The sequence below is a fragment of the Phacochoerus africanus genome, chromosome 9 (assembly GCF_016906955.1).
Source record: "Phacochoerus africanus isolate WHEZ1 chromosome 9, ROS_Pafr_v1, whole genome shotgun sequence".
In the NCBI taxonomy this organism is placed as follows: Eukaryota; Metazoa; Chordata; class Mammalia; order Artiodactyla; family Suidae; genus Phacochoerus; species Phacochoerus africanus.
This window is the reverse complement of record NC_062552.1, coordinates 31,452,825-31,466,219: the sequence shown is the minus strand read 5'-3', so window position 1 is coordinate 31,466,219 and position 13,395 is coordinate 31,452,825. Positions and strand designations below refer to the sequence as shown.

The 13,395-nt window shown below is 60.3% G+C and overlaps 1 protein-coding gene across 1 annotated transcript in view; it reads left to right on the top strand.

Moving 5' to 3' along the window:
* The window catches only part of GRM4 (glutamate metabotropic receptor 4), an 89,770-nt gene that overhangs the window by 28,043 nt on the left and 48,332 nt on the right, over positions 1-13,395 (top strand). The window contains exon 2 of the mRNA XM_047795381.1: positions 6,763-6,979. Within this exon, the coding sequence (XP_047651337.1) occupies positions 6,763-6,979 (217 nt within the window). The remainder of the gene's footprint in view (positions 1-6,762; positions 6,980-13,395) is intronic.

The following is a 13,395-nucleotide window of genomic DNA, read 5'->3' as shown; positions in this document are numbered from 1 at the left end:
CCGCCCGCTCCCGGGCGCTTATCTGCAGTAATTCCCCAGCCTGCGCCCAGCCGCTCCTTTGTCAGCCCTGGAGCCTCTGCACTCTGCGCCTCCATTCTTCTCCAGCCTCCGTGCCTTATTGGGGGGCCCCCCTTTTTCCTGGGCTCCTACGAAAACATATAATGTTTAAAAGGGTGAGACAAGGGGCTGAATAAAGCGCTTTCTGGGGAAATATTTGTTCAAAGGCCTGTTGCCTGCATCTGTCTGGTTCTCTCCTGGAAAACATAATTCAGAGCCGGCCTGGAAATTAATCCAAGTGTCCGCTTGCTTTCCTGATAAGAGGCTGGGCGGGCCCCAGGGAGGGGGAGACAGAAGCGGGTGTGGGAGGGCCCCCCCCAGTGATTGCTTTCTGGGGTGTTGCTGTGAAATCAGGGGTGAGGGAGCTGGAGGGAGAGTCCCACTGAACCCTGGGGAGGGAGGAGAGGGACCTCAGAGCATCTTCAGTGAGCAGCGTGCTGCTGGGGAGCTGCCCACCTGCCCAGGTGAAGCGGCAGACCTCAGGGTCGACCGGCTCTGTGGTGGCAACAAGGCCCCGAGGCTCTGAGCCTGGGTTTCCTCAACCGGCTGAGGCCCTCATGGTACCGCTGTGGGGGAGGACTCTGGTGGCCCCTTCATTTCCTGAGCCAAGTGCTGTGCCAGGTGTCCAGGACACAGTGGGGGATTTAAAAAGGCCCCTGGATTCATGGAGCTGACATTTTAGGGAGAGGTGGCTAGTAAATGAAATAAGCCAGTAAATACAGCGCATGTTGGAAAGTGATCATTGTTATGGGGAAAACCTAAGCAGGGAGGGAAGTCGGATTGGCCTTAACAGGGTGGTGGGAGGCCCTGTCTGCAGAGGCTGGAAGGGAGAGTGTGAGAGAGGAGCCTCATGAGAATCTGTGGGAAGAGCATTCAGGCAGCAGGAGCAGCTGGTGCAAAGGCCCTGAGGCAGAGTGTGCCTGGCGTGTTCAATGGAGGGCTGCCGAGGCTGGAATCTTGTGAGTGAGCCTGAGCTGAGGCCAAGGTGCTGGCTGGAGATGAGGTCGGAGGTAATGAGGTGAAAACGCTTTGGTAAAACACACAAGTTGGAATTCCCATCATCATCAGCATCAGGCATCATTGTGGCTCAGCAGAAATGCCTCTGACTGGGAACCACGAGGATGCAAGTTTGATCCCTGGCCTTGCTCAGTGGGTTAAGGATCCAACGTTGCCGTGAGCTGTGGTGTAGGTTGCAGATGTGGCTTGGATCTGGCGTTGCTGTGGCTGTGGTGTAGGCCAGCAGCTGCAGCTCCAATTTGACCCCTAGCCTGGGAACCTCCATATGCTGTGGATACAGCCCTTCAAAAAACACAAAAAAACAAAACAAACAAACAAACCTCCCCCCCCAAAAATACACAAGTTCTTGATGTTTTGGCCGATGGCCCTGAGATGAGCTGTAAAGGGCATTTGATTAATGCCTCCCAGGGCTCGCACAAGAAGGCCGTGTGGGCACTGTGCCCACTCTCTGGTCTTCTGCCCACCGCAAACATTCTAGGTCTTTTGACGGCAAGATGATAGAAACTCTTCTCAGGCCACTTCCCCATCACGATGCCAGGAGCAAAAATGGCCACTTGTGACTGGGGCCACGCTGGGGTGGGAAATGGGTAAATGGCCTGGTGAGGGGCCCTGACCTGGCCAGGGGGGCCCTGGTAGCAGTGAGGGGCCTCGGGGAGGGAGGTCAGGGCCATGGGCCATGGGTGGGGCTGGGGATCCTAATTAAGAGCTTGGATCCAAAAGGCCTGATGATGGAATTTCTAATTAAATCAATTTCATCTCGTCTGGGAGGCAGAGGTTTGCATATGATAGGCATGAAATTAATAATTATGTTTAGAAATTAGCTGTTGCTCCAAGCAGAGCCATTTGCGCAACCCTCTGGGGCCCCGGCCCCCACCCCCGCCTGATCCTTTGTGATGGAGACAGATGGGCCACTTCAGCCCAGTGTGACAGCCAGAAGTGGAGGTGGTGGCTGAGCCTGGACAGGAAGGAGGACCAGCTCTCCCTGCAGCTGCCTCAGGCCATGTGGGTGGCCCTCTTCGTCAAAGGGGGCTGCCGCCGTCACGCCCAGATTCTGTGTGTGTGTGTGTGAGTGTGTGCAGACCCACTTGTGAACGAGGGAGGCTGAGGTTTACATGACTGTAACGTGAGTTCTGGAGCTAGTCCCTCTGAGTTCAAATCATGGCTCAGCCATTAGCTGTGTGACCCTGGGCAAGTTACTCTTTGTACCTTGGTTTTGGGGAAACGGGGAGAATAAGATAGCCTGCTTCCTAAGGTTATTGTAAGATTAAAGGTTTTAGTCATATAAAACCACTGTGGATAGTTCTTGGCACACAGTAAGCACTCAATAAATGCTCATTCATTTTCACAGGGATGCCCACACACCTGGGTGCACGTGTGTGTTTGTGTGGATTTAGTGCAGTTCAGCCCAGGCCAGCCCATGGTGGGTGTGAATGCCTTGCACCCTGGCTCTTGAGATGGAAGCAAATGCGGCGTATCCGCGGTTGCCCCAGGGCCAGAGCTCACACAGCCTGTGTCCCTGAGTGGCGCAAGGAGACGGGTGGGAACCAACAGCCCTGCATCGCTGTGGCTTGAGACATGTAACAGGGATCCTGACTGCATTACACCTCCATGTAGTTGGTGGGGTGCTGTGCTCCCCCTCCTCAGGGGCAGGCTAGGGGACACTGCCCATCATGCAGTGGGTGTCCCTGAGAACCAGCACCCACAATAGTCATGTGCCAGGTTGCTTATTGGCCCTCCCGCTGGAACCTCAGCTCCCTAAAGGCGGGGATGTTTCCCTGTGTGTTGGCCAGAGGTTGTGCAAGGCACTGAGTAGGTGCTCAGGGAAGCATCGCATGAGTGAGTTCCGAGGAGTGAGGGTGGCCTGGACCTGTGTGTGTTGGGGGGAAGGCTGGTGGCTACAGAGCAGCCCAGGCAAAGGGGAGGGCCAGGGCCAACCCATCACCAGGCACGGAGAGGGCAGAGCTGGGGAAGCCAAGCACCCTGGTGGCGAGAGGGGCAGGGGCTGAATCAGGGTGCATCCAGGTTGGGGCGGGCAGACGGATTGATGGCACTGGGGCCTAGGTTGGCTGGCCCAGAGCCACAGCACACCTCGTGACTAGGTCCCCAGCGATCGGATGCTTGAGGTCCAGAGCTGGTGGCTGGCCTCTGTCCGCAGGGTAATGAGGTCTGATTGACAGAAGTGCGCTGCCCGGGCTGGCCTGGCCTGAATTCATGCAGGGTCTGTGGGGAAAGTGGACGGTGGCCCCACATGGCCCAGTGGGCATGTGGAAGTCGTTTGTTGAGGGGCAAGGCCCCAGCATGTGACCCAGACTGAGGCCCAGGGCGGGCATCAGACGGTCCTTCCCCGGGCTGATCCCAGGCCTCCCGCAGACACCCCGATGCTGCCCCCGCAGACACCCCGATGCTGCCCCCTCAGCCCTGCCCAGGCGTCTCCTGCTTTGCAGGCTTTGGGAGTCTGTTCCTCTGCCCTTGAACCCTGGGTCCCTCTCAGAGGTGGGTCTGGTCGGGACTGAGGGCAGGGGGGCATTGGTGACCCTCTGTGTGCCAGTGCCGTCCGCTGCCCCCCTCTGCCATGGTCCCCCATCTCTCACGTGACTGCCCTCCCAGCCACCTGCAGCTCCCCAACTCCCCTCTTTGACCCCCTTTCTCCTCTTCAGTCTGTTACACCCTCACCCACCCTGCCAGCCTTGAGACCCCCCCCATGAGCCCCCAGGGAAGCCCTGTTGCCCCAAACCTGACACCAGCCTGGAGGCCTTTCTCTTCGGAGGACCTCCTTTCCCGCCCCCAGTGGCCTGGTCTCAATGAGGGTCTCAGTGCCTGGCTGAGAGGGGGGTTCCCAAGGGTGTGGGGGTGTCCGCCCTGTGTCCGGCTCTCACTGAGACCCACTCCTGCCCCCAGGCCTGCAGAGGGAGGAGGGCAGCCGGCAGCACCTCAGCTCCTCCGGGGCACTGGGTCTGCAGCAGAGGCTCTGGCGGTGCGGGTGCCGGGTGAGAAGCTGGCCTTCTCTCCTCTCGCCAGCTCGGAAGTGCACATCCCTGCCCAAGCAGCTTTCATGTACCTGAAAGCCGGCTGCCTTTTATCTGGGAAAGAAAACAACTGATGCTGAAAGTCTGGCAGCCGAGGCCTCATGCAGCCAAGATCAGCAGGGCCAGGGGCAGGTGGCCACCCTGGGCCTGACTTCCCTGCTCCCTGAGTAAGAAGGGCTGCAGCCAGCAGGTGGGGGGCCCAAGGTCTGCCTGGGTCCTGGCCTGGGTGGGGCTGGCTGCCAGAGGGGGCTACAGGGTCCTGGCCTCAATCTGCAGCTGTCTGGCCTGGCTTGTGGCTGGAACAGACAGAGCAGTCAGCTGGGAAGGAGGACGGGCACAAGGCTAGGGCGGGGGATGCTGAGCAGGGCTTCAGAGCAGCGGGTCTGCGCCTGGTGTCTGATCTCCTGGCTCTGATATCAGAGGGCACTTTCGTCTCTCTGAGCCTCAGTTTCCTCATCTGAAAAATGGGCACAACGTCTGCGTCTTGCCTCCCTCTCTAATAGTGATCTCTAGCACCTGCTGAGGCCCCACATGCCGAGCACTGTTGTAAGCACCTTGTGTCCTCACCAAGGCATTCCTCTCTGTCATTACTGTGACTGCTTCATAGGAGTGGCGAGTGAGGCCCAGAGAGGCTACTTGCTTGCCTAGGGTAGGCCAGCAGGATGGCAAAGCTGGGTGGCACAGCACTGGGCAGGTTGGCTCCAGGGAGCACTGAGGCAAGTGCTGGGGAAGGGGGGGGGTGCTTTTATTGATTGATTGATTGATTAACAGGCAAGAAATAGATTTATTAAGATAGGATGCTTATGAGAGATGCAAGCTGCCAGGCAAGGAGGCTCTGCTGGCGGGGGCGGGGTGCTTCTAAGCACTAATGCTGCCAGGAAGAGGGGTGGGGTTTTTGTCAGGTGACCCTAGGGGTCCAGGGTACTAGCCCTGGACATCCAGCTGCTTGACTGGGGTGCCCCAGGCCTTGTGCAGGTCAGGGCGGGGGTTCTACCCTGACTGCTCTGAACAGAGCATTGGCCTTGCCAGAGCACCAGCCTTCAGAGGCCTGAGGACTGGGCCCGGGGTGGGTCTGAGATGCTGGGCAGTTTGCTTACCCCTGTCCTTTTCTGGCTAGGGTGCAGCTGTGGCCAGCCCCTCTCAGGGCATCCTCAGATTCTGGTTTGGGAGCCAGTGATCCAGGACCTGAGCTGTCGGCACCCTGCACTGCAGCTAGTGTCGCCGTGCTGGGCCTGGGGCAGCTTGAGAGCAGGTTCAGGTTCCAACCCATGGACACACATGCACACATGCACATACATGTGTGCAGGCCTTTGCACGGCCTGTTCCCACTGCCTGAAAAGACTTCCTTCTGGAGTTGTGGCTCAGTGATCTCAGAACCCGACACTGTCCGTGGGAAGGTGGGTTTGATCCCTGGCCTCGCTCAGTGGGTTAAGGATCTGGTGCTGCTGTGAGCTGGGGCTTAGGTCACAGACACCACTTGGATCTGGCATTGCCGTGGCTGTGGCATAGGTTGGCAGCTGCAGCTCCAATTCGACCCCTAGGCTGGGAACCTCCATATGCCGCAGGCGCGGCTCAGAAGTCAGCCCAGTGCAGTGCGCCCTCCCCTCGCCTGTCACCGTGGGCAGTGGAGATTGGGCAGAGGGCACGCGGGAAGGTGCATATGGTGTGGACCAAGGCAGGGAGGGGAGCACCCGGGCCACTGACCAGCCCTGGCGAGCCAGGGGCCCTTTGAGGAGGGCACGGGGAGGGGTGCTCGGGGGTCCACCCGGCTCCTTCCACGCCCCTGGGGTGGTGGATGTCAACCACAGAGGAAGGGCAGCTGGACGGCTCTGTCTCACTTTTGCCTGATGTGGGGGCAGGAAGGTGCCTGGTGACTTGGGGGCTGGGGGTAGGAGGCCAGAGCCTGCCATGAGGGGCTATGGGACTGGGCAGGCCCGGGGTCCCAGGCCCCACTCTCTCTGGTCTTCTGGGGTGGGTGGGGCTGGGGGAACTGGAAGCTGGGCTCTGCCCCCTCAGAGCTGGCAGTGGAGAGGAGCCTGGGCCCAGAGGGAGCTGTGGGGACAGGGTCTGCTGGGTCGTGACAAGCAGGGCTGCCTGGGGCAGGGTGAGGACCCCTCTCACCACCCTCATCCCCACTGCATCCTGGTGCCAACCCCTCACCCACCGGGGGATTTTCCCCAGCTGGGACCTTGTGGCTCTTGATGGGAATGGCTGTGCATGTGTGTTAGCCCCTATTACTGTGGGGTGTTATTGAGGGACCACCAGCCTTGGTACCTGGGCGGGCTGGCAGGGAGGCTTCCTGGAGGAGGAGGACTGGATGCTGCCCCTCACTTCTCAACCTGATGGGGCCTCACTGATGAGGGGTGTCGGGAGGGGGCCGGATCAGGGGAGAGCTGGGGAGGGGCAGGGCCCGGGCTGACCCATCGTCGTCCCCCCTCTCTGGCCTGTCTCCTCCTCTGCCTCTGTCCAGTGGGTCTGGGACCTGTTCACTGTATGCCCAGCCCACCCCCCGCCTCCCCACCCAGGAGGAGAGGAAAGCAGGCCCCCGGGAAGGGCTGGGATGGTCCCGAGGCTGGGGGATGGGAGGCGGGGGCATGGGGGCTGGCGCTGGCTGGGCAGGGTGAGCTGCCAGTCGCCCTTCAGCGGCCCCTCTCACCCCCAGATCCCCCAGATCAGCTACGCCTCCACAGCCCCCGACCTGAGCGACAACAGCCGCTACGACTTTTTCTCCCGCGTGGTGCCCTCGGACACCTACCAGGCCCAGGCCATGGTGGACATCGTCCGCGCCCTCAAGTGGAACTACGTGTCCACGCTGGCATCGGAGGGCAGCTACGGCGAGAGCGGCGTGGAGGCCTTCATCCAGAAGTCCCGTGAGGACGGTGAGTCGGGCGCGGGCCGTGCGTGGGGCGGGGGCTTCCAGCTTGGTGGCCGAGCGTGTCCTGCCGTGGGCTCTCCTGCCCCGGGCAGCCCCTCACCACCTGGCATCCCCTCCGGGCCTGTGGCCACCTCGGGGGGTGTCTGGGGGACTCCTGGATCTGGGGTGGGTGTGAAGGACTTGTGCAGACACGGTCAGGCAGCCAGAGGGATCCGGCAGAGGGAGGTGGCCTTGTTCGAGGGGGTCTCAGGGACCCAGGAGCCAGGGGCCCACCAGCAAGTTTTTGGAGCGAGGATTTGTTTGGGGGAATTCGGAGCCCTTAAAATCAGGGAGTCTGGTGGGGCCAGGGGCTGCAGGGGGGCAGGGGATGCGGCTGTGCTGGTTCAGGGATGTGGGTGCCCCGCAGGTGGGATTTGGGGAAGGACGGGAAAGACCTCTGCTCTTGGATCTCCCCCTCCAAGCGCACCACATCCCTCAGTTGTTCTCCCCAAAGTGATGCAGCTTTCATCTAGCAAGCAAGGGCTGACACCACGTGGGCCACGATCCGGGCCTCTGACCATGGAGGGAGGGCAGCCTGTGGGACCGGGGTGCTAGGCATCCAGAGGGGCAGACAGGCCCTTGGGTCGGGGCTCCGCCTGGGTTGGGTGGGCCCTGCCATGCAGGATGCTGGTTTGGGGCCAAGGGGCGAGGGGCTGTGTGGGGTGTACTGATAAGCAGGAGGCCCTCCAGCCCGGCAGGCCCACCTCCCTGCAGAAAGGGCCTCTGCCTCCTCCCTCAGCCTCCCCAAGGCCCTGTCCCTAAATAGCTCGCTGTGGCGCCCTCGACCTTGGGCATGGCATCTGTATATTTATACCCATGTAACCTGGGACCCTAATTGCTTTTCCCAAGGACCACAGAGTGTCCAGAGGCTGGCGTTGGTAACACCCTGCGAGCGTAATCCTACTATAAATCTCACATAAACCCCTTTAATTGTACAGCTGCCGCAGCTCGGGTGCTTGTGACCTGGTGGAGAGGGCGGCGGGTGGCAGAAGTGGGGCAGCGCTGGCTGCGGCTCCAGCAGCTGGTCCCTTGCAGATGGAAGCGGGGGCGGACAGACCCCACTCCTGCCCCTTTCCCCGCTGCCCCCAAGTCCCTCTTTCTTTGCTCAGACCCTGGGAGGCTCCGCCCACCCTGCCAGGCAGGTTCCCCTCCTCCTGGACGGCTGGGCTCCTTCCATGCACCCTCAGTCAGATGTGGGGAGGGGGGTGCTGGATGGGGGCAGGGACAGAGGTCCAGAACCCCCATGTCCTGACCCTGAGTGGTGACCTAGAAGCCACCCCCGTACTCACATAGGCCCCCTGCCAGCTGGGTGCACGCTGACCCCGTGTACACGTCATTCCGGGTAACCCACCCACCCTATGAGACAGGTACCCTTGCTTTGCAGTGGACGAAGCTCAGGCACAGAGAGACTTTATAATACTTGGCACCGGGTTGCAGAGCAAGTTGGAGGGAGGAGGAGTTTGAACCCAGGCAGTAGTCTGGCTCCAGGACCACAGGTCTTCATTGCTTTGTTTTTGTCACTATCTTGTGCCCATTTCCTAGTACTTTAACTGAGACCCCAGTGGACCAGCCCTGCGTAAGGGAAGGGGTATGACAATGACAGTCACACACACACACACGGCCTGGAGGGACACACACTGGTGTAAGTGCGGGAGAGGCTAGGGACTAGAGTGAGCTCTGGGCATTGTGTTTTATTTTTAATTTTTTTGTCTTTCGTCTTTTTAGGGCTGCACCAGCGGCATATGGAGGTGCCCAGGCTAGGGGTCCAATCAGAGCCGCAGCTGCCAGCCTACACCACAGCCACAGCAACACCAGATCTGAGCCGCATCTGCAACCTACACCACAGGTCACGGCAACGCTGGATCCTTAACCCACTGAGCGAGGCCAGGGATTGAACCCGCAACTTCATGGTTCCTAGTCGGATTCGTTTCCGCTGCGCCACGACAGCAACTCCTGGGCATTGTGTTTTGGCTGAAGCTAAGACTATTTGAATTTCTTACAAACATCTCATCAGACATTGAGTTGTTACAAAATATGAAGTCAATTCAAGATTTTTAAAAGGACTTCTAGAAGTTCACATCGTGGCTCATTGGTTAACGAATCCGACTAGGAATCATGACATTGTGGGTTCAATCCCTGGCCTTGCTCAGTAGGTTAAGGATCCGGCGTTGCCATGAGCTGTGGCGTAGGTTGCAGACGTGGCTCAGATCCCGCGTTGCTGTGGCTCTGGCGTAGGCCAGCGGCTACAGCTCTGATTAGACTCCTAGCCTGGGAACCGCCATATGCCGTGGGAGCAGCCCTAGAAATGGCAAAAAAAAAAGAGAAGGACTTCTAGAAAAATACGAGAACTAGCTACTTTGCGCCCCCTCCCTGAGCCCCTGCCCCCGGGGCTCCATCCCCTCACTGAGGGCCTGTCTCCCACGCCCACAGACTCTGTCTGGGTGGGCAGCCCCGGGCTGGCTCCCCGCCCCACCTGCTGCATGAAGTGTGCTTTGGCGAACTGTCTTAGGCGAGGAGAGAGCAAAGGAGAGAGAAGGCCACGCTCCAGCTGCCCCAATTGAAATCAGAATTGAGCGGCCAGTAGAAAGGGGCTGCTGTACCTTGTAGCCTAATCCCTGTGAAAGATTAAAGATGTCTTTGGCCGTATATTGTATTGATTCCTCCTCTGAAGTGTGTCATCTGCCAGTTGCTCAGAGGTGCACCGGGAGCGGGGGTGGGGGACACGGAGGGGAGGGCCCAGCAGGGCTCGGGCCGTTGGCACAGGGCCTGAGGAAAGCCCTGGCGTGACATTTCCCAGCCCCCATCCGCACCCGGCCCTCCCGCCCTGATCACTCCGCCATGTGGCTGATGCCCTGAGCTGTCCGATGGCCATGGGCTGGACCCTGCCCTATGCCAGGCACCCTTGCTGCCTTATCACATGTCCTGATGACCATCTTGCAGGCCGAGTGCTTTGTCCCCATTTTAGAGATGAGCAAACTGGGGCTCAGCGTGAAGGGGCTTGCTCAGGCTCACACAGCGAAGTGTGGGAGCAGGACTTGGAGCCAGGCTGTTGGATCTGGGCTGTCAGACCCATGCTCTTCTACCCTGCACTGCCCGCCTCCCCCAGCTCTCCTCACAGAGGCGACAGCTCAGGGCTGAGGGTCTGGCCTCGGCCACTTACTGGCGCTTGGTCCTGGGAAGGTCACTCAGTCTCTCTCGGTTTTGGTTTCCTCATCTGTGAAACGGGGATAAACCAGTTGTTACCAGAATGAAATGTGCTCCTGGCCAGTAGAGGTGGGGGCACAGAGGGCTGCTACTGGGGGTCCAGCTGCCTGGGCCACAGGCCCCTCCCCGCCCCCCCGCCCCGGTGCCAGCCACACCTAGGGAGGTCTGGGCACGCGAAGGCCCAAGGAGGCTACAGGCCACGTTCTCAGACAGGACTAGGGGACAACCACAGGAGCCCAGGCCAGCCTGGTTCCGGTTCTTACAGAACAGCTGGTCTGATGGTGAGAGGGCAGAGAGGGGACCCCCAAAGACAGCCAGGACAGCCTGTGCATGTGTGAGCATGCACACGTGTGTGTGCACGTGTGAGAGTGCATGTGCACGTATGCGTGTGTGCGTGTGTGCGTGCGCGTGCACACATGCATGTGGTGGGGAGGGGTGCGCCATGTGATTTTCTGGATGTGTGCCCAGCTGGCCTGCCCCTGTAGGTGTGTCTGACGGGTGGCAGGCAATGTGTGTGCGTGTGTGTGTGTGTGTGTGTGTGTGTGTGTGTGTGTGTGTGTATGTGGTGGGCGCTGCCTTCTCTGCAGCCCCCTCCCCCCCTCCCCGACCCTACCAGGTGCGGGAAAGGTGGGGGCACAGTCAGGGCTGGGATTAGGTATGCGGAGCAGGCCCTGCCTGGGCTCTGGAGATAAAGCCAGATAGGCTGGAGGGGGTGGCCTGGTCCCGGGCGCCACCCGCCCCTGTCCTGGGCGTGCTCAGGGGTGGGAGTCTGGGGTGTAAGCTTCTCTACCCCCACAGCCTTTCCGTATCTGTGGGGTCCTGCGTGAGCCTCGGTTTCCCTGCACCAGTGCTTCATGTCACGGATGAGGACAAAAGGCGCAGGGAAGTCAAGGGTCCTGCCTGAGGCCACATGGAATTGTCAGAGCTCAGGGCTGCAGGGTGGGTGACAGGAGAATGACAATATCAGTAGGTCACGTTTATGGAGCCGGTGACCAGACCTTCTCTGTGCTTCATTCGTGTTAATCTATTTCTCCTTCAAGACAACTCCGTCATATGGATGGCAACACAGAGGCCCAGAGAGGTTAAGTAATCCCCTGAGGCCACACAGCCAGAAAGTAGCAGGAGTTTGCATCCAGTGTGGCTCCCCGTCTTGGTGCACATGGCAGAAAGGACACGGGTCAGCTCCTGGCAGGGCCCTCTCCGGGGAGTCACCTTGGGAGTTTGGTTCTGGTCCCCTCCAGGGAATGATTCCAGCGCCTTGGGCACATCCAGGCCTGTGCTCCTGGGGTGGAATAAGATGGCCTTCCTGGGTGTGGCTCAGGCCTGCCCCTCAGCGGACGTCCTGTCCCCCACACAGTGGAAAATTCTAAAGCCTCCCCGCCTGCTGCGTCCCCCATTGATATTCCAGAGATGCTAGTGCGTCAAGCTATTGCCGGTCTGACCTCCAGCTCCAGCTCACACGGCTGAGCGTCAGACTTGCATGTAGATGGCCCTGTCCACACGGCGGCCAGCAGGCTGGCAGCTGGAGGCCCAAGACTAGGGCACCTCATCCCTCTGGCCTTGTGACATCTTTGGACTGTGCTTCTCTGGCTGTAAATGGGGGGCCAGAGGGCAGGGGAAAGAGCTTGGCCAGCTGGAAGGAGCTGTGCCCCCCAGAGAGGCTGGCATTGCCCATCTTTCTGGGAGACCAGAGAGGAGAGACTTGCCGAGGGGCACCCCCAGGATCCAGAAACCTCAAGGGGGGGATCCTTAGAGTGCCCACTCCGCTTTTCCCTCCCCCTTTCCTCTCCTGGGCCTCGTCTCCTCCCACTCTCCTCCCAGGCTCTGCTGCAGTTGCACCAGCCTCCTCCCTGCTCCTCCAACAGGCCAGATGCAAGCTGGCCACAGGGCCTTTGCACAGGCTGCTCCTTCTGCCTGGGATGCCCTGCCTGGGACCTGTGTGGCCGGTCCTCAGTGCATTAGCTGTCTATCCAGGTGTTCCGCTTCAGAGGGGCCTCTCTGACCACCGTGTCTAAAATAAGCCCTGCCCCAGCCCGTTCCTCTCCGTCCCCTATTCCCTGCTTTGGTTTTCTTCTTGACAAGTACATTGTTCTTTGTCTCTGGTCCATGAGAGCAGAGATTTTTTGCCTGTTTTTTTCTTTGGTGCCTCCCCCCAGCCTCTCGCTCAGTCCTGGCACATAGTAGTTGCTCAGTAAATGTTTGTGGAATGGGTGGCCGACCAGGGAGTCTGGCAGCCACTCACTTCTCTGGGGCCTGGGCTTGTCTCCCAGTCTGCAGAAGGGCAGACAGAGGCTGACAGGGCCTAGGCATCTGGGGTCCCCACGGATGTCCTGGCCCTCCCCAGCCCAACCCGACACGTGAGGACAGAGAGCCTCTTCACTTCGCCATGGCTGCCTGCCTCAGAGGCAGGAGTGGGAGAGACCCAGCCTTCCAGGCCCCGGAGTCTCCGGCTGGCTGTGTGTCTGGATTTATTTCCTGTCTGCCGGGTACCAGCCCCACGTGAGGACAGGAGACAGGCTGTGGGCCCAGCTGGCTCTCGGCTGGCGTGGGCGAGCGGGCACGGCCAGACCTGGCATCCGCCCGTCCAGAGCAGGAGGCACTTGGTAGTAGGGCCTGGACCCTGAAGGGAGGGACAGGGATGCACCCGAAAGTGAGAAGGTCCCTCCAGGGCTGCAGGTGCCCGGCCCTTGGCCAAACAGAGAGGAAGGAACAGCAGGTGGGGGAACAGCTCTAGCAGGAGCCTGGGAGGAGAGAGCAGAGGCAGGACCCGGGGCAGGGCCTGGCCTGGTCCTGGGGGCCACAGGGTGGGGACCAACGTGAGACGGAGCCAAGCCGCTTCTTTCAGGCCAATCCTGTGTTGAAGAAAAGTTTTGGCACTTGGGGTCATGTCCACCTGCCACATCCAGGTTACTCAGGCCCCGGGAAGTCTGCCCTGCCCATCACAGCCCCGGGGCAAAGCCCATCCCCCCTGCAGCCCTGCTTCCTGTGGGGGAGGGGAGGGCTGTGACCTTCCCAGGGCCGGCCTCCTGGGAGCCCTGTCACTCTCGCCCCAGCACCTGCTCAGTGTTCCCATCTCCTCTTCCACTTGACTGGGCCCTTTGAGGCCAGGAAGGGCTGGATCCCCAGGCTCTGGGACCCTGGCCCTCTCTTGTGCCCAGTGGGGCCTCAGTAGGTGTT